The 20,681-nt window shown below is 39.9% G+C and overlaps 1 protein-coding gene across 3 annotated transcripts in view; it reads left to right on the plus strand.

Annotated features, from left to right (window-relative positions):
* LOC111152327 (dystonin) overlaps positions 1-20,681 on the plus strand; it is a 474,965-nt gene that overhangs the window by 390,852 nt on the left and 63,432 nt on the right. For all 3 annotated transcript variants that reach the window (XM_022510820.1, XM_022510821.1, XM_022510822.1), the window contains 8 exons: positions 7,273-7,434; positions 9,157-9,327; positions 11,837-12,003; positions 14,231-14,390; positions 14,591-14,917; positions 15,405-15,489; positions 16,805-17,046; positions 17,965-18,171. In XM_022510820.1, the coding sequence (XP_022366528.1) occupies positions 7,273-7,434; positions 9,157-9,327; positions 11,837-12,003; positions 14,231-14,390; positions 14,591-14,917; positions 15,405-15,489; positions 16,805-17,046; positions 17,965-18,171 (1,521 nt within the window). The remainder of the gene's footprint in view (positions 1-7,272; positions 7,435-9,156; positions 9,328-11,836; positions 12,004-14,230; positions 14,391-14,590; positions 14,918-15,404; positions 15,490-16,804; positions 17,047-17,964; positions 18,172-20,681) is intronic.

The following is a 20,681-nucleotide window of genomic DNA, read 5'->3' on the forward strand; positions in this document are numbered from 1 at the left end:
GAATGCTTGAATTTATAAGTGAATTATATATGTAGTTTAAAATTTTAATTTTAAAAATACACTATCCACCTCAAATGTGAAAGTTACACGTTGCTCTTCTTAGGTTTGCATAAAGCCCAAATAATATTGTGATAATGATTCAGAGTAAGATTCTAAGGAGAATAAGGGCCATTCTTATGAAAAGTTCTATGAGAATCTCAGGATGTTTAGGGAAAGGTACTCATCCATATTCACGGAAACTTGAATATTAATATTGCCATGAATAAGTACTTTTCAGTCTTAAACATATCAGGATGGGGGCAGTTGGGAGTAAAACCCTTGGTGTCTCATAATTCTCAGTCTAGTGCCCAGTCTACTATTCAAACATGGTAACTGTGTGCACTTTTTTCTTTTTCTTACTATTAGTACCCCAGAACAACCTCTGTGCTCAAGCACCAGAGGATCAAGGGCTTATTGAAATATTTCACTACTTGACTATGAAAAATGGGCATTGATACTGTGATATTAATAGTTACTTTTATACACATTTTTCTTTATAGATGGCTATATATGTGTATATTTTTCTTTTCCCAACTTAATGGTGGCCACATACTGAATTGCATCAAATAATTGTTGAATGGGTGTTATTACCTATAGAGTTCTGGTTAGAAATAAGGTTTTTTTTTTTTTTTTAAAGGTTCAGTTCTTAAGTTTTAAGAGTAATTTTGGAATAATGTTTTCTCATTAAAAGTACAAAAGTTCCCAGCCACATCTTTTCTGTAAAATTACCAGAGAATGTATATAAGGTTATTATTCTTATTCTTGTGTTTTTTTTTTTTTTTTACCATAACTGCCTTCTTTGGGTCAACACAGTTTTATTTACGTACAAATGATTATTTTGTGAGATTGAGAAAAAAACAATCCGCCTTAATTTGTAGGTCTGTCTGCTACTCTAATAGTGTTGCTTATTTCATAAAATAAAAAATGGATAGATTTTATCTAAACAAAATTATTAATTTTTCCTGCAAAGGTTAAGGTTTGTCTTGCTGAATTTATTTTCAGTGTTTTTAAAGAGTGTTCCATCGATAACCATCTGCGGATGTGATTTTGTTTATTAAATATCCAGAGTCACTGGCTGCCCTTGATCTTTGCTTGGGCCTTGCTTTAAGCTCCAGGGGCCTGTGTGGTTATTAGTAACTACCGATATTCATGTCAGCAGCGCTCAGGGCTGTGCCCACAGGAATAATTTACTCTGGAGAACAGTCAGACTTGAACTTGGGCTTTAAAAAGCAATGATTCACCCACGAACTGAAAGTGGTCCGCACTTTGCATGGCAAATGCTACTGAAACAGAGTCTGCAACGGCAGCGCCTGAGGTGTGGTTTGAGGGTGTGGTTTCATCTGGAGGGTAGGGACCTGAGTAGCCCTTTCCCCCTCCATTTAATATTCAAATAAGCACGGCTACGGGCGTTCACAAAAGGCTTTCCTCAGGGAGTCCCTGGAGTCAGGCTCTACCTCTGCAAGCCTTCGGATCCCTCCCCAAGTTGAACCACGTAGTTGGTGAGATTTCGGGGATCTCTGAACCCGAACTGCCCCTCTCCCCGGTGCCGGGAGCGGGTCTGATGGACGCTGATGTCACCACCAAGCTGTTGGACTGCAGCCTCCCGGCCTCTAGGTACCTCCCCCTGAAACAGCAAGCCGGCTCCCGAGAGGAGGCCAGGAGTCAAAGAAAAAGATGACTGCGAAGTTAAGTCGCGGGAGGGCGTAGCAGTGAAGCGCTGGAGCTGCCGGCCGGGAGCGCGGCTCAGAGAAGGGACTAGCCGGGGCTGCCGGAAGAGAGAGGGCGTTGCTGGCGGCGCCCTGGCTCGGGAGGATGCCTGCCGGGGACCGCACTGCCCGGAGGAGCTGGGGAGAGCGCAGAACGTCCCTGCTGGAGTTCCTTGTCTCTCTGCCTCCCCCACCGGCCACCTCTGCCTCTCTCCAGCTGTAGCTAAAATGAAAGCCAAACCGCGGCCACAGTGGGTCAGTTTCAAAGGCTAGAGTAGTCTCGGTTTTCAGCTGAATGTGAATTGCGCTGCTTGTGCCTTAGAGGAAACCCGGAGCTCCTCTCTGCTGCAGTTTCCTCAGGTGGAATAAGCCTTGAGGAAGATCAGATAAGACTCTTTGGAAATGGCTTTTTTTTTTTTTTAAAGGGGAGTTTGTAGTACACCTTGCTTACTGTTTACTTTAAACGGTTGTTGGATTGTCCTGGCTTGGCTGTCCAAAAGTCTTTTTTTTTTTTTTCCTTTTGGGTAGCCTCGAAGAAGCTTAATATGGGAAGAAAAACTGCCTTTTGAATCAAGATTATTTATAGCTACACCCAAAAAAAGTAAAAGAAGATTTTAACTTTCTTAACAGCATTAGACAACTTATTTTTCTCTGAAGATTTGATTTGTGCCTTGATCTGAAAAATACATGGCCCCTGTGTTTGTCTTTTAAGTTTCTGAAGCATGGTTTATTTATAAAGGAGATGAAGTTTTGCAAGCCATCCTTAAGTGGATTACAGTTAAACAGAGTTCTGCGGATATTAACATTCAGCCTGTTAAAAATGCTTGCTCATTTGGAAATTTTAACCTGGAAATCTCAGATGCAAAATTAGACTAAAAAGGGAAACAGACTGATAATGGAATGTTTTGATTGAGCCACTGTTAAGTGTGTGTTTTTTTTGTTTTGTTTTGTTCTGTGTTTTGGAGTGTGTGTTAGGGAACTTGGGGAACTGGGGAAGGGGGAGGAAGGAGATTTCTGTTCTGTGTTCTTGATGCACTTTATTTTTTAGACTCATTTCAAAAAGAACCAGGTAAAAGCATAGTTGCATTTAGAGTGATGCACTGATGATGATGACCTTAACACCTCATAGATCACAACCTGTTATTATTTGAGCATATGTCTTTATGCTGAGGACATTTTATAACTCTGGTCGGAAGTAAACTTTTTTGAAAGATGCTTTACCTTCTTTCTTATTTTCTGTGTCAAGAGCTGCAATATTTGTTTTAACTATCTACAAAATGGGGAAGCCACTCAGCAGACCAGACTGTTTACGTCAGAATCCCCCATGTGTAGGGAAAGGTGAAGAAGAAGAGGACCTAAATATCGAAGACTGTTATGTCCCACAGCGGTCAATCTATGACACTGTCAGACTAAATGAACAGATAGACTCTGGTTCAAAGGGTAGCCTGTCTTCCAGGCATTTTACAGATCGGACTTTACCCTACAGTCACAGAACACTGGATGTTAGTTCTTTATGCTCTAACGGTGCCCTTGCTTCTTCCAGTGTATTTGAGCTGAGAGGTCGTGAAGCTAACAAACTAGATGAAAAGATGATCTTTGATGCGCTCAAACTAAATAGTGATATCATTCGAACCACAGGATTACCCAAAGCCAAATCCCATGCAGAAAAGAAAGAATATAGACGGTCCTGGCGTATGTTTGTCCCGGCCAATTTTATGGATTATGCAAACAAAAGTGAAAGCTCTTTTGTTGAACCTACTGATATGTCAGATGTCGTTACCAAGGACAGCAAGTGCAAGTGGGGTACTAATTCTCTAACGTCGGAGGAGGATGACTCTGGGTTATGTAGCCCTCCAGCAGAGAGGGAAGAAAAACAGGGCATTTTAACTGAAGACCAGTCACGAATTAGAAGCTTGTCTTCTGCTGAAGATATTCATATAGCAGAGCAATACAGACCATTCTTTTCTGTTTATTCCATTAGTGAACAGAAAATCCCATTACTTTCATGTAGAAGCGCCCACCCTGATGAAAATTTCAGAATGATTTTACATGATGTTTCTCCACTAGAGGAAACAAAATGTGTAAGAGGTCAAAGGGAAATCCGTGGGGAAAATTGCTGCCTGCAGAATGGTTTGAAAGAGGGCGCGGTTAAGTGTGATCCCTTAATGACCCCAAGAGATGGAGAAAGCCAGTGTATTTCTAATCCTGGAGAGGAAGGGAAGACATACGGACCAGGAGGATCTCCAGTCACAGCGCCAAGTAGGGAACTGGTGGAAGAGTCTTCTGAGGTTTTACATCTTTCTCTCACAGATCTGGAGGGAAATGATACAGGTTGTGGTGGCACAAGTTTAGTAAAAAATGGGACTCTGTTGACACCATACGATCTGGAAGAATCCAACATAGCATCTAAAGAGGAAGTGGAGGCACCCCTTTCTGCCCAGGAGACGGAGATGGTCCACAGGAAGTGTTCCCCAAAGTTCACACCAGTAAGAAAGCAAGCAGCTCCCCGAAAAGCAAGGGCCCAGGCAGGACTATTGGACCCAGTCTGTAATGGCTTTCAGGCAGTTCAGGTAATTAATGGGAATGTGAAATTCTGCAGTGCCAACCCCTAGTTTGTGGGTCTGTTTTAAAGTGGTCACTAGTGTTTCTAATAAGGCTCAAATCCAGTCTTTTATTTTGGGGATGTGCCCAGTACCCTCCAAGATGCCAGGTAGGGATAAATCTATCATTATAACAAATTAATTAGGACCTTTTTTTATAAGAAGAATAATTATTCCCAGCTGGTTAGAGTCCTGTTGATTGTGGACATAGTACCTGTTCCCTGCATTTAGAATGCTACCCCTGGGAGTTTATGTTAACATTCTTAGGCTTTTCCACAAATTGTGATTTAAGACACTGCCATTTAAGGGGAGTTATTTTGGATTTGTTAAGGTTGAACAGGCCTCGTCACGAAGGTACAAACACATAGTATTTTATTGTTGTGGTCTGCGAAGTCGTCTGCTCAAATTAAGGACATTTTAAACGTGCTGAAAATCTTCTCTCAGTTGCTCTGAATGTGGAAGTAGAGAAGTTGTGCTGTGTTTTACAGTCATTAGAAGCTCCTAACTTGTTGTGAGCGGTGAATGGGGTAAGAAAGTAAAGGGTGCAGCCTTGTCCTAAGTAGGGGTTGTTTGTCAAACCTGTGATTATTTTCTTCCCACTCAGATTGAAGTTCAGCTATTTTGGTATTTTTACTAAGCTCTTCTGGTAAACTTTGCCTCAGAGGTAATTTTATTTTATTTTAAACTTTGCGTCTGTGTGCTTATGGGTTAGATTAGGGGGGAAAGTCTCTCTTCCTAGGTATTTGTTGCCACTGAGAGATAAGGTATTTAGACAGTATCAGGAAAGGTCCTCTTCCCAGCCTACGAAATAATTGCTCCCATCAGCGTTACCCTTTCCTTGGGCACATGTTAAATGGCATACTAGGTTAAAAGCTTTAAAAGTACTTTTTTATGTAAAGGGTTTTGCACTTTATTTGTAGAAAGTAATTAAGCTCTTAGGAATATATAGTTCTCTTTTTTAGCCCATAGCCCATTTTTTTTTTTTTTTGTAGCACTTTAGAAAATTACCAGACTCACCCAGACCTACTCTGATGTGCAACCCTAAAATTAATTTCTTTAAAACCAAGATCAGAGGTGAAGGCAATTTATTAGAACATTATATTAAATTTTTTTTGTCCTGAATGTTATCTGAGAAGGGAGAATAGAATTTTTCCCTGGCACATTCCTGGAATTATGAAGGAGCAGTTTTCTTACCAGTCCCCCTTCTTTTCTGTAAGTCGTAAAACATATCCATAGCAGTTAGTTCCTAGAAATCTTAAGGAAAAGAAGTAGAATGGTAGTAACAACTTCTGTTTTCACCACCTTGCTGCAACTTTGTATTGACTTATTAGGTAACTTAATAACCTTTTAAAAAATTATGAAAGCTTATTTTTTTTTCTCAGTGATTTGTGCTCTTATTTCTTTGGTTATGTGTAATTGACTTTTTATATTTTTGTACTGTTATATAGAAGCAACGAGCCAGTGTGGAAATTGTCTGTAAGGATTTTATGTAGAAGAAGAAACTTGGGCTTTTAGCTGAGAGGAGACTTTTAAGGGAAATGATCATTTATTTGTTCGCTATTTCTAAATTTACTCATTCATGCAGTAACACAGAACTATCTTGAGTACCTTGTTGTCCCAGGCCAGAGTTTGAAGAGTTTCTCTTGTAGCCTCTACATCTTTAAAAATTACTTTCCATAAGATGTCTGTAATTTTTTAAGTCCTAATTTATTTTTCTTTTTAATGTTTTCATATAGTCTGTTAATTGTTTATTTACTTGGACTATTGATATATAGTGTCCTGTAGTATAATGACCCAAACCCCAAACCTCGTCTTGTCTGAATATCTAGCGAAACTTTCCTTCCTTGGTTACGTTAATTTTTGTTATGGCATCCCTTAGGCCCTATATTTAAAACATTTGTATCTCTGTAAAAGAGTTGATAATTATCAGCATAATCCCTTTGCGAGGTTAATGTCGTCCACGTCAAGATGTAAATATAATTTTTCTGGACTGATACTCATCGGCAGATAATTATGGGGTACATATTACATGCTAGCTACTGTAGTAGCTCCAGGACGTAGAACCACTTAAGGAAAACAGAAATTTCTGCTTTTGTGGAACTGGCATTTTACTCTAGCACATGAGATTTTTTTGCCAGTTATAGGCATTTGGAGACCATAAATTGGATGGGACTGAGAGTTGGGGGGAGAGTTCTGGCAAATGGTGGCGTTGCATGCAGTGACCAGAGAGTACCCAGACTTGCTGTGCCAGAGACAATGTGTGAGCACATCGCAGGGTGAGGGCTCCGTGCTCTTGCAAGGTCGTCGGCACCTTGACAGGTGTGGAGAGGGCTGGCAGGGTGGGACCCATTCTATTACCATGCCTGCCAACATCCCTTCTCTTTTCCTAGCTCTGTATTTTGGCCCAGCTGGCAAGCTATAGATTGGCCTCTTGGCTCCTCTCAGCACCTTGCTCTTTACCTTCACTTCCAATTTGAGTCTCAAACTTCAGCGTTTGCCAACTAGCAGCGGGTGTCCCTGGAGGAGCTCATAAAGCCTAGTAAGGCTCTTTTGGGGCCCATCTTATCATTTCCCTTCTTTGCATTTTCCATACTTTTTTCTACAAGACTTAAAACTAAAATGATAGAAACTATCTAGTGTTATGCTAATGAAGCAATAGAGAGAGGACAGATAAACTCTTTTCTTGGTTTTAGAGGTAATCTGATTAAAGGTACTTAGAATATCATTCTTTAAAATTTGAGTGGTTTTGATAATATTATGAATTTGTACTTAGTTTAGTTTCTTACCGTTACTCATAAGGTAGCTGTGCCATAGGAGGAGTGACAAAAACAATTTTTACCTTTAATACTGGAAAGCTGATAATTGAGCAAATGATGTATTTGGTGTTGTTAGATAATTTGTGTAAATGATTGCTCTTCTGACTGCAGGTATTCCAAAAAGAAGAGATTGAACCTTTGCAGATTAAACAGCAAGACGTAAACTGGTTAGGTCAAGGCCTTATTCAGAGTGCGGCTAAAAGCACCAGCACACAGGGTTTGGAGCATGACCTGGACGATGTCAATGCCCGCTGGAAGACTCTCAATAAGAAGGTAATTTCTTCGTCTTTTTCGTTGTGGTTTCTGTTGACTATTATTCTCTAGCATTTGTTGTGACGATTAATCATATTTTTAGTAGCTAAGCTTCCCTACACATGCCCGCCTTTTTATATTGCTGTAAACTGGATGGCCCAAACTCAGATGCTCGCAGGTGGTCCGTGGGCAGCATAAATGAATGAAGCCAGCTGGGTGAAATTGGGTCTCCTCCAGCCATTCTCGACTTCGACAGAGATCCTGTCGTGCCCGTGTGATGGCAGGGGGCCCATGATCCATGAGCTCGTGTTGAGGGAACACACACACTCCAAAGGTACAGTCGGTTCTTAGCCTCCAGGAAATCATTGCGTGTACAGACCCTAGGTTTCCTGTTGTCATATGGTCTACTTTCTTTCAAAGAAACCTGGAAATCTCTCCTTTTTTCATGAAACCTAATTTTCAGATGTTGGCAACTAACTCCCCACTGTGTAATAGGTCACACTGTGCAGGTAAAAGCAGCTCTGTCTCTCTGTCAGCCTTGGACTAAAGGGTTTGCCACCCTCGCTGTAGACTCTTTTAACTCTAAATATTATTTTACTTACGAGATGTAGATCCCACCTCTTTCTAAATATCCATGAGGGAAAACCCTTGAAAATAATGCACTGATACCTTAAGGAGATAATGCTGAGACACAATGGCAGCCCTTCACATGATGTAAATCACCAGAACATTGCTGTGGGATGGCTGTGCTTGTCTGGTGCTGGTGGTTTTTGTTCTTGCTGTTTTCTCTGCTCTGAAATCTTAAGCAATTGTTGCCTGATCTCAGAAGTACATTTGTCTTCCTTTAAAGCCTGACTCGTATTGTAGTGCCCTTCAAACACAATTGGAATGTAGTGTCAGGTGTAAATGTATTCCATGGTACTTGAAATATCTTACCAACTACTTTTTCAGTCCTGAAGGAAAAGATCTGTGAGAAGGGCAATAGGATATCTCTCTGTAGGACACAGAGACTCCATTTACTAGAATACAAAGGCCCTGGTTTGTCAAAAAAAGGACTCTAGGACTTGGAGTTGGTAGAATTTAATCAGATACTTTACAGGTATTTTGCCTAGCAAAATGGAAATCTGTTTCTCTCTACTATCAAATTCTTTTTTTAGCTTTGTCTAAAACTAAAAGTAGGAAATAAAAAAATGAATCAGGGGGCTCCTGGGTGGCTCAGTGGGTTGGGGCCTCTGCCTTCGGCTCAGGTCATGATCCCAGGGTTCTGGGATCGAGCCCCGCATCGGGCTCTCTGCTCAGCAGGGAGCCTGCTTCCTCCTCTCTCTCTGCCTGCCTCTCTGCCTACTTGTGATCTCTGTCTGTCACATAAATAAATAAAATCTTTAAAAAAAAAAAAAAGAATCAGAAGTATACTGATAAAAATGAATTAGGCATTGTTTCAGTAACCTTATAGTACTCGAATTATTCATGGCTAATCATAACTATGTTTGGTATCTCCAAAATCTCAAAGATTTCATCTTTTACATTATTGTTTGGAATGGAAACCTTTTCTTCTTGGCTTGGCTTGCTAGACTTTGACTCCTTTCCACCACAGTCCTGCCCACTGTCAAGGCTTTGGGCAGATTTTAAGTGACAAGAAAAAGAAAATCTGTGACCAGATGGGAAGATGAGCATGAAACGTGGTGGCTGGTGGGCCAATTTCATTTTTCATGGAAACAAGTTGATTCAATGGCAACTTTGCAGGTGGCTCAGCGAGCAGCCCAGCTGCAGGAGGCCCTGCTGCACTGTGGGCGGTTCCAGGACGCTCTGGAGTCCCTGCTCAGCTGGATGCTGGACACTGAGGAGCTGGTGGCCAATCAGAAGCCCCCATCAGCCGAGTTCAAGGTGGTGAAGGCCCAGATACAAGAGCAGAAGGTAAGTCAGGGATACTGTTGTGTCATGTGTCATGTCATATCGTAAGGAGAGTAAAAAATTTCTTCATGACTCTCTTTGTATTAACGGAATGTTCTAGTTGACTGGTTATTGGTGCTCTAAACCTTAGTTTTCAGTCATTCAACAGGGATTAACTGAACATCTGGCATGGGTCTGACATTGTTTCAGGTGCTGAAGAGGAAAGCTCCTCATTGAGTTGGAAGGTTTAGTGGGCGGGGAGGAAGAGGGAGAGACAGTAAAAGTAAGTAAATTGTGATAAGTTAGCAAGTGATAAAGCAGGGATGGGAGATAAGAATTAGGAAATGCCAGAGCCAGGAAGGAAGGCAGGAAGTGGTGGGGTGGAGTTGGGGTTGTGTGTGTGCGGTTTCCAATAGGGTAGTTAAGGTAAACCTCACTCACTGAGAAGGTGACTTTGGCAGAAATTCCATTCCCTTATATATTAGATCGATCTATTTGAAATTGGCTTTTTTTTTTTTAAGTATAGTTGACACCCAAAGTTCCATTAGTTTCAGATGTACAATATAGCGTGATTCAACAAGTCTACATGTTATGCTACGTTCCCCACAAGTGTAGCTCCCATCGGTCACCCTATGACACTGTTACAATACTATCGACTATATTCCCTATGCTGTGCCTTTCATCCCCATGACTTGTTCACTCCATAACTGGAAGCCAGTATGTCTCACTCCTTATTTATAGATTAAATATTTTTTGTGACTCAGCCTATGTCACAAATATTTTTTGTGACTCAGCCTATGTGCTAAGGAAGCAAACATTTGATTCGTATATGCTAAGGAGTATGTGGTTGTGTCTTTTGACACTACCAGTACAAGACCAAGTTGGAAAGAAAGACACACTTGTTAAAGGGATGATAACATGCAAAAAAATGTTGTGCTCCCGAGGGTGGTGGTCAGTTAGGAAGCATTTAGTGCATTTTCAGACAATTTGTTAGCCATGACTTACAATTGCATATGGGAGGGGCCTAGTACACAGCACGTTGGTAAGATTTTTTTCCTGTATGGAACTTTAAAAAGATGAGAATGGATAAAGAAGTTTAATTTAGTTTTGACATTCAATACTATCTTTAAAAATTCTTTGAAGACTCTAGGGTATTGGGAATTAACCTATTAGAAATAGATTTAGAGATAAGGATTACAGAAACATAACAGGAAGCATTGCATTTGCATGATTTTTAAACAATATATATGTAATATATAAGATGTAATAATGTTAATATTTGATATTGTTAAATACTTATTAATATTTAATAAGTATAATATGATGTTGTATACAATAATATAATTGCTCCCATTCAGTATTTAATTAAACCTTTCTTACACTCCCAAAGTCAATGAACTATGTTTAGCCAACAAAATGTATTTGTTGATTTTGCTTTCTTAATTGCTAGAGGCTTTGCTATTAAAGTTTATCAGAAGTAATCCATTTAATTACTTCTCCTTACTGCCTAACCACCTGTTGTACCTTGATTTTATAATGACTGTACCCTGTATCAAGAGAGTTTGCATGTTTCTCCCTTCTTTTTTTAAACGTGTTCTTCTTACTGCCTGATTTGGTGGTCCCAAAGTGAAAGGGAGAGGATACTCTTTTAGCTTCTTACCTAGAGGTAACTGTGCATTTTTTAAATCCTTAACTATCAGTCAGGATCAGATTAAGGAAGCAGTGAAGAAGTATTTAGCTTTTCTTATACCTGTGCCTTCCTCACTTTTATTAACACAGTCCCAGTGCTTAGCACTTGCTCATGAAATAATCGTTCTGATTAGATTAGAGCAAGGTAATCCTGAGTTCTGGCTACTTCTGTCAAACATTCCATCCTAGGCTTTTTGAAATGTTTGCTTAGAATTAAATTGGATTTTATTCTGCTGCTAAGTCCTGAAATGCTGGTCTTATTTAGCTAGCTTTGGGGATTTCTGACTTATTCCATCCTCTGTTCCTTTTGGAAATGATATTTAGAGGCCCTTTTTTAGTTTCTGGCCTCATGAAGGGATTTTAGGGGCTAGTTCCACCTAGTAAAGAGAGGCAGGAGCCTCCAGTTTTAGCCTCACTAGCTTGTTTCCCTGTCTAGAATGGTTTGTTTAACATGGGGAAAGGTGTTGAAGACAGTGATGATTTATTATTATCTTGTCTCAGTAAAACAGGTGATTGTTGAAGGTGTATGGTATTCCCATTTCGTTACAATAATGGGGATTTTGTGCTTTCAGTGCTGTGGAGCTACCCTTCAGCAGCACCTTCTACCCCATTATTTTATATTAGAAAATTAATAATGAATGGGCTTAATGGCCTTATCGATATTAGTTTTGTCTGCTATGAAAAGCCCCAGTCACAGTGTCTGACACAATAGCAATGAATCACCAAACAAAATGAGTTATTTTTAAAATCCTACCTCTTTTTTATATGACTCCATACAAATTACAATTATTCCTTTACCCCACCCCACCCCTTTTGCTCTTGGTATTTAATGTTCCGTCTGAAGCTTCTCCAAAGATTGTTGGATGACCGCAAATCTACAGTGGAGGTAATCAAACGAGAAGGAGAAAAAATTGCTGCAACAGCAGAGCCTGCAGATAAAGTGAAGATTTTGAAACAGCTGAGTCTCTTGGATAGTAGATGGGAGGCATTGCTTAATAAAGCTGAAACGAGGTAACTTAAATACTTCCAGTCTTTTGGAAGAGTAGCAAAGGCTTTCGTACTGATAGTTTGCATGTTGATAATGCTTTTCTTCAAATCATCATTTTCCTGTGTTTACCATGTACGTGAACAGGGAGCAAGGGCTGTGGGGCCTCTCTCTTCGTTCCTCTAATGGTAAGGTCTTAGAGTCACCAAATAATTGCAACTCTTTATTTTAACAGAATTAATTCCCTTAGGAGTAAGTTATTTATATCTATGGCCTAGTGACTGCCTGCCTGCTGGGCATTAGGCACAGAGCAAGGCCTTGGGTTGTAGAGGTGAGCTCTCCTCAAAGAACAGTCTAGTAGAGTTTCATAGCCAATGGAAAGTAATGACAAGTGTAATGTTCCACAGCAAAAACATAGGGTGTTGTGGGAACATATAATAGGAGAATGGAGCCTGGGGGCAGGGAAATGACAGTTTTGTTTTTAAAGGAGTAGGGTTAGCTGAGACACGAAGTAGATGGTAGGATGCAGTGATGTTTATGAAGGCTAAGACGTCTGGAGCATGGTATGCTGGGCATGCAGTCAACCTGTTTTTTAGTCGTATTTTTTCATTGTCCATGTTGGCATCACATTGACCAGTGCTGAATAGTAGCCACACTGAAGTGTAACCATAGCCACATAGACTGTTTGAAAATAGACGAACCCCTGAACAGAATGATTATTTCCATAAATTGCTCCGTTCTTTGGAACTACAATGGTGAAGAGAAGGATTTGTCTCATCTTGAATATTGAGGTAGAATTAATTATAGTTGTAGGACCATAGAATAAGATGCTCCTAAGGAGGCTAAAAGCTTCATAACCTTTAATATGTTTCAGGAGATCATTCCTTCTGTGTAATGCCTAGGACATTGTGCCCTGGCTGCCATGGGGATACTCATAGTACTTTTTAAAAAATAAATTAGTGAATGTCTAGGTCCCTGCTTTGCTACCACATAGCTTTCTTGTCCTAAACCTTCCTCACAATGGTATTAAGTGGAAGGGTACTGGTCGTATTAGGATTCCTACACAGTTTAATAAAGTCACTCACAATTTAAGTCACAGTAAACTGAACTTAGTCACAAAATAATTTATTTTCCCTGATTCTAGATGATTGGATATTTGAATTTAGTGATAAGTCAGAAGTCAAAAATAGTTTTGTCATTTTATTCATTTTTTAAAGATCAAATATATTTTTAAGACATACAGGAATTTGTAGTTTATGATAACTACATATAGGACATATAGGAATATGTAGTTTATGATAAAATGATACAGAAATTGTGTTCAGTCGCATGTGCCAATTTTCTAGAAATCCTTTGGTCTCTGTAGGAAGCGAATTTCTTAAATCACATGATTCCCTTAGAATTAAACAGGATAAAAAGTTATGACAACAATCCTTCGTCCCAGGATTTGATACTGAATCAGGTTCTCAGTATAGAGACCAGCACAGTCTCTGGCCCTAGGTGAAAACTGAGGACGAGGGAAGTGAGTTTTCACTTCCATGGTACTTTTTACACTGAGGAAACAATAGGTTTTCTAGAAGCATTTCAAATTATATTAAAGTGTATTTCAAATAAGTCAAAGTCTGAAGAATATTTCTCTTCTTTTGTGGTATTTTAATCCATAAATATTAACTGTTGCTTTTGGGAAATATACCTGATGCTGTACTTGGGGTGGGGGGTGGAAAATACACCTGACACACTACTCTACTCCTACTCTAGTAGGAATCCCTATTCATTCCATGCGGGGTAGCACTAGGTGGTCTTCAACATGTGAATCCAATTTTGACCAGTTGATTAAGGCAATCGCAGTAACTAGTGCTCTGATCGAAGTTAATTAATATGTAAAACACTTAGAACAGAGTTTGGTGCAGACTATGTGTTCAGTAAATTTTTTTTTACTGTCATTATTATTGCTGCTGTTGTTATTAAAACATTTGCTCTTATTATTATCCAGCTATTATTATAAGTATTGCAACCAAATTTCTTCAGAGTTTCTTAAGATTTAGGCACTTGGGATTGGTCTGTTGTTCACTTTTAATTTTATTTAGTAGGAGAACTATTTTAGCATGTCCTTTAAATGTGAGAGATCTTAACTTTAACCTTAGATGTTTTCCACAAAAAATGTTCCAAATGCAAGAGCATGAGTAAAGGCTTTTGTTGAATATTTCACACATTCTTCATCCCTAAATGACCTTTATCTTGGCATTTGTGTAGGAATCGTCAGTTGGAAGGTATCTCGGTGGTAGCACAGCAATTTCATGAAACCCTAGAACCATTGAATGAGTGGCTTACAACCATAGAAAAGAGGCTGGCGAATTGTGAGCCCATAGGAACCCAAGCGTCAAAACTTGAAGAACAAATTGCACAGCACAAAGTAAGATACCCATTGCACGTTAGTAAGATTCCGTTTTCCATCTCCTTCATGGTTTTAGTCATAAATTTGAGTTACATACTGTTGTGTTACGCATGATTGCAGCAGCCCATTTCAGGTGTCATTCTTTCGTTCTATTTATGTTTTCATTTTTATTTGCCCATCCTTTTTGTTTCTCTCTTTTTTTTTAAACTTTATTTTAGGCCTTAGAAGATGACATCATCCATCACAATAAACATTTACACCAGGCTGTTAGCATTGGCCAGTCCTTAAAGGTTTTGAGCTCCAGGGAGGATAAAGATATGGTGCAAAATAAATTAGACTCCTCTCAAGTGTGGTACATTGAGATTCAAGAGAAAAGTCACAGCAGGTCTGAGCTCCTCCAGCAGGCCTTATGTAATGCTAAGATTTTTGGGGAAGATGAAGTTGAGCTGATGACTTGGCTGAACGAAGTGCATGACAAACTCAGCAAGCTCTCAGTCCAGGACTACAGCGCTGAGGGGCTGTGGAAGCTGCAGTCTGAACTTCGGGTATTTTTATTTATGTTCTTTTTTCTTTTCAGTTGTCATTGTTTTCTCAGTCTTCCTTATTTCTGTATTATTTTATGTTTTTATGATTTAGGTGAATTGCTATACCCCAAAAAGACTTTGTCTGTGTATACAGATTACTTCTGATGAAGTCACCTTCAGAAAAGATTGAATTTATCCACTAGCCAGATTTTTCACTTTTCTTTTGTTGTTTTAGGGTTGTATACAAAGACTCGTAATTAACTAGTAGTCCAGTATTTTCACAGAAGCTGTTTTATGAAACAGAGAGTGTGTGAATTAGGGTAGCTGAACATGAGACCTGGGCCAGGATGGTTTAGGAGGAGGGGGAGACGGGGGAACAGGAATGACTAGTTGAAAATGGGAGGCGTATAGTTAAATCTCTATGAAACACAGAGTTCTCTAAGATTAACCAAAGCTAATTGTTATTTAAATCCCCCCCCACACATAAAAATGATACCTGTGTTTTTAGGTTCTGCAAGAGGACATCCTACTCAGAAAACAAAATGTAGATCAGGCATTACTAAATGGCTTAGAACTACTAAAACAAACAACAGGTGAGAATCTTTCAAATCAACTCATCATGCAGTTAGCATTTTTGCATTGCTTTCTAAATATTTTAGGGAGAGGGGGAAAAACAGTATTTTGTAATTTTGGGGCCACTCCAAGACTTCATTCTGCAGAATTCTTTTGAAGGCTGAAACCCAAGGGGGTTTTGGAATATGATCTCACTTTTTTTCTCATGATCTCATTTGCGTTCTTAATGGAAGTTGTGCGTATTACTCACACAAAGCACTGTGGCATAGGGGATGGTCTGGGAAGCAGAGTTACGTGGGTTTTCCACTTGCGGGAGGCGGTTTGTACTACATGAGTGCATAGGTGGTAGACACATTTTTCCAGTGTTAAGCTAGTTTGCGTTCCATGATACACACACACACACACACACACACACACCCGTGGCTACCCCCAGGCTTTGTTTCTCATCCTTAAACCCACCAAAAAAACAAAACAAAACAAAACAGATACAGACTGACTTGTGTTGGTCATTCCTTTGGCCATAGGAAAGTTCCGTTCTACCCATGTCGCTGAGCGTTGGTACTGTGGCATGGGCAAGTATCACTCACTATGAGTTGGAGGATTCAATATAGTATCTAGAATCTATCTAGATTATTCTAGTATCTAGTATCTAGACCAGTATTCTGGTATCTAGGATCTTGGACTAGGAGTCTGAAATCCAGGACACAATTTCTCTATCTGAACATGAAGTAGAGTTGAGTGAGGACCTACTGAGACAGTGCAGATGAGTTTATTATTTTCAACATGTATAAACATGCACACACCACGCATATGTCCCACATACACACACACGTGCATGCATACGTACACATAGTCCAGGCACCGTTCTAAACACTTTGCAAATAAACTCATTGAATTTTTATCATGACCTTATGAGGTGGATTTCTGTTCTTACCCCTATGTAATGATGCATAACCAAGGGAACAGAGAGGTTCTTACACATGGTAACAAGCCACAGAGCCAGTGTTTGAACCCAAGCAGTGTTTAGCCCCTCTGCTTGAAAACCAAAAATTCCATGTAGTTAGATGCAAAGATGATGCCTTCATGTAACTGAGGTGCTGTAGCCCTTTCCAACTTTATAGTTGTGTTTTCAGAGCTGTTGAGATTTGCCAAAAGTCCTGGGAAAAAGATTAAAACCTGGAAAAAGGTTTCTTTTGGGTCAGATCATCTTTGGGAAAATATCCCGCCTTTTTTTTTTCCCTCCCTAGAAAAATCTCATCAGTGTACAATAATATCTGAGGAAACTCTCTCTCTACCTTTTCTTTCTGGAGATCTAACATGCCTTTGAAATTTTAGGTGATGAAGTTTTAATAATTCAAGATAAATTGGAAGCCATTAAAGTGAGGTACAAAGACATTACGAAATTGAGCACGGATGTAGCCAAGACTCTGGAACAGGCCCTGCAGCTCGCGAGGCAGCTGCACTCCACGCGTGAGGAGCTCTGCACCTGGCTGGACAGAGTGGAGGTGGAATTACTTTCCTATGAGACGCAGGTCCTGACAGGAGACGCAGCAAGCCAAGCACAAGCGAGGCAGAAAGTACGCTCTCATCTATGCGTTTTGATCTGTGGGTTCTCTTTTGGGGAGATAGTCTCGGGTCATTCCTAACAGACTGGAGGATGCCTCCACGGGTGAGGACCCAAGAGAAACTGGTAGCAAATCAATGGTTTAGAACTTTCAGGAAACCAGAGAGGATCACAGTGCATCGTAATTTGTTTCAAGTCTTATGGTTGGGAGTATAGTTTATTACACAAGAGACAGAATGATGAAAACAGAGAGGAAGAAAAAAAAGAAGGAAAATGATTGTTTTAGACATACATGTAATTGCTTAGAGTAACCATATTTTTCTAAGATAGGTCCATAACATGAGGTAGCTTTTCTCCTTGTACTGCAGAGGTGGTGTTCTGTCATGGTAATGGTTCTTCTCTTCAGAGAGAACCTCTGTTTTTATCAACCCTGAAGTTGATAAAGGAAGTGTGATCACGTGGGGTGAAAGGGAGTTGTGGAGGTCAGGCTCACAGAGCCTGTTGTGATTCAGCTGGAATGATGTAAAGCCAGTATGTTCTCATCTTGAGGGTCACTTCACTTCTGGCTTGGACTTTCCTCTTTATTTTACTTTTCTGGTACCTGATTACTGAGAAGTTACCAGAAGGCAAAGAATAATACATGCCATCTTACTTGGTTTTGTTTCCCAAATTTTAAACATTTATATTAAAGTTCAAAGATAAAATCTTTGCCATGTTGACCAGTGAATTGTTCTTTGGAACTCCTCAGGAAACACTTTCCTTTTTACAGAATAGCTTTAAATAACAAAGGTTTCTAGAACTTAACTGGGCAACCAGGGCCTGGCCCTATTGGCTTGCAAAGGACTTTAGGGCCAATGATAGGGAAAGGAAAAGCCTGTTCACTCTTGAGCAGTACCCCCAGATTTGTATGTTTTCTTAATTCTGTTTTCAGGAACTGAAAAAGGAAGCAAAGAACAGCAAAGCCTTGTTGGACTCCCTTAATGAAGTGAGCAGTGCTTTACTGGAGCTGGTACCATGGAGGGCAAGGGAAGGACTTGAAAAAATGGTGGCCGAGGACAATGAGCGCTACCGGTTAGTGAGCGATACCATCACTCAAAAGGTGGAGGAGATCGATGCCGCCATTCTGAGATCCCAGCAGGTAGGGACGCATAGTTTGTTGTCCCGGCAATAAATTCTCCCTAGTTGTTCTCCGAGCCTTTACCTGAACAAAGATTACTGTTCACAGTGTTCCCACTCATTTGTTCTGCTTCAAAAATGAAAGGAGGGGTTTGAAAAGAATTAGGGTCCCTTGGACATGTGAGTGCCAGGCAGGGCACTGCTGATCTGTACATTGTTAACAGCCATCTGCCTCACTGTATCCCAGACTTAGCCTTTACCAAATCACTCACTGGGAAGACCAGCCCCGCTTTCCAAACAGAGTGCTTTTTGCCTCCATGTATGTGAGTTGCTAATGCTGATTTTATGCCTTGACTAAGTAAATTGACTGAGTAAATATTTTGAGTTTTCATCTAAGTCAGTATTAGCTGCTCATTTCCATACAGCTATGGCAGAGAAAGGCTACATTCTTTCTGCAAAGGAAGCAGTGGTGTGTTGGTGATGTGTGTTTTCTGGAGATGACTGGAGGGGGAAAACAACAGTTTCTGACCTGTGTGTGACTCATGCAGAGTCTGTAGTTCTGGAGAGTTTTATGGGCACCCGGCCCTCACCCCAGCTCCCTCGGAAACCTGTGGGCAATGAGTGGGGTCCTGGAGACAGAAGTTTAGAAGACATGGTTTGATGAACTTCTATGGAGTATCCAGACTGTTGACATTAAGTCATCAGAATCTCACTGCGGACTTGCTGTGGCAGGGTTAGTGCACTCTTACATTGTACTGTAGAGCAGAGCTGTGGAAGGTCCATAACTAAGCTTCTCCTAATGCGTGCCAGAAGCAAGAAACGCAAATCATGCAGATTGTGTGGGAGCATCCGGAATTAATTTCTGAAGGTTGCTGTAAAGGTGTAACTTATATATTGTTATATATCATAATTTATGTGGCACAATGCTTCCCTCCTCCTGTTCGTGCCATGCTCTGGAGTCACAAAAGCCGATGAAAAACCATGACAGCAAAAGGCCTGCCTAAAAAAGTTTTTGTGAGGGAGAGCATTCATGCCTGAGGAATGTATCTGCATGACTTCTGTTTTCCAAGTTTGGCATAGTTTCTGTGCCTCCTTATGACAGGAAAATAAATGCATTTATTTGTGAAGTTATTCAGCTATAGGAAAATACTGAATTTTTTTTCACCAAAACTGATACCAGTATTTCAGAATTGGCACTGAAGATTTCCTAAATAGCAAGACAAATATTCTGTGCACCTGGAGTATGATTTTTCTTGAGAAGTTGACTATGGCTGGTCAGTTCATTGAAGTAAGACCGTAATGAGGGCAAGATGGCAGGTGGAGCTTTATTGGTTAGTAATCTTGGTGATGTGCCAATGTCATCAACTGTAGTTCAATTCTTTTCAAGGTTAGCAGGTATTTTCTGAGGTAACCAAGTCAGTATATGTCCCAAACATACATCATTTGGGAAAAAAACAGTTACTGTTTGTTTGTTTTTTTCTTTTTCTGATAAAATCATTTGCTATAGAAAATTTTAAAATTTTCTGAAAGAATACAGAAAACTCTTGGAAGTAAGAATGTGTGTAAATAATATGATCACTAGCTTTCTAGTCTTCCTTCTGAGAGAGAGAGAGAGAATGTGTGTAGTAGTAAGGTAGGTCACACAGCTAAAGTTAATGCTGTTTTCTCATTGTTCGCACGTATTTATTCTGTATTCATATGTGCATTCCTTTGAAATGCCTGCAAGTCTGTCCAATGGAATACCTCCAGCAGTAAAGAAAATCTGTAAAATGTACTTAAGCCATCAAAAAAAAAAAAAAAAAATTGAAATCCTCCCGCTATGCTGAAGAGACATGCTTTTTGAGTGGGAAGAACATATGCGGTGAAAGGACTTGCCTGTGATCCCAAAAGCTGGTACATGCTGGAGTTGGACCCAGATTTAATCCAGATCTCATTCTACTCACTGTGGTGCCCCCTAACAAATTATGTAGAGAGGAGAAATCCTGAGGGGGTGGTGTAATTTTTTTCTATCCTCCTCCAATAATCTGAAGAAAGGTGCCATTATCACAGCAAAATGGAAGTATGCAATGAGAGCATCTCCGCCTACAAGGACCGAGAGCCAGGAGAGTACAGTGCTGACAGGATATGAAATTACCATTCTCTGGGAGAATTTAAAAACAAATTTGGTACCTGTTTTTCTGGTTTGGCGAAGGTTTAGTTTTGTACCCAAAAGAATGGTTTCTAAACTTACAATTTTCAAGTTTATAAAGGAGCTAATAAATCACTGAAGTCCTTTCGTGACTTTGCCCATTTATAAATGTTTGGAATTAGGACCAGAGTACAGTTGATACTAAAATATTTCTTTTCTGTTTACGCAATGATAATACATCCATGCAATATATGAGATGATGCAAAAACATCTTGAGACCTGGATGTTAGCCACATATTTTGTACTGTTTTATGGCGTATACAAAATCATGAACTGTTCTATGTTTCTCCTCCTCTGAAACCCTGGACATAATCTAACCACCGTCCATCTTTTCGGACATACCC

This window comes from Enhydra lutris, unplaced genomic scaffold, assembly GCF_002288905.1.
Source record: "Enhydra lutris kenyoni isolate GAN:26980312 unplaced genomic scaffold, ASM228890v2 scaffoldscaffold28, whole genome shotgun sequence".
NCBI lineage: Eukaryota > Metazoa > Chordata > Mammalia > Carnivora > Mustelidae > Enhydra > Enhydra lutris.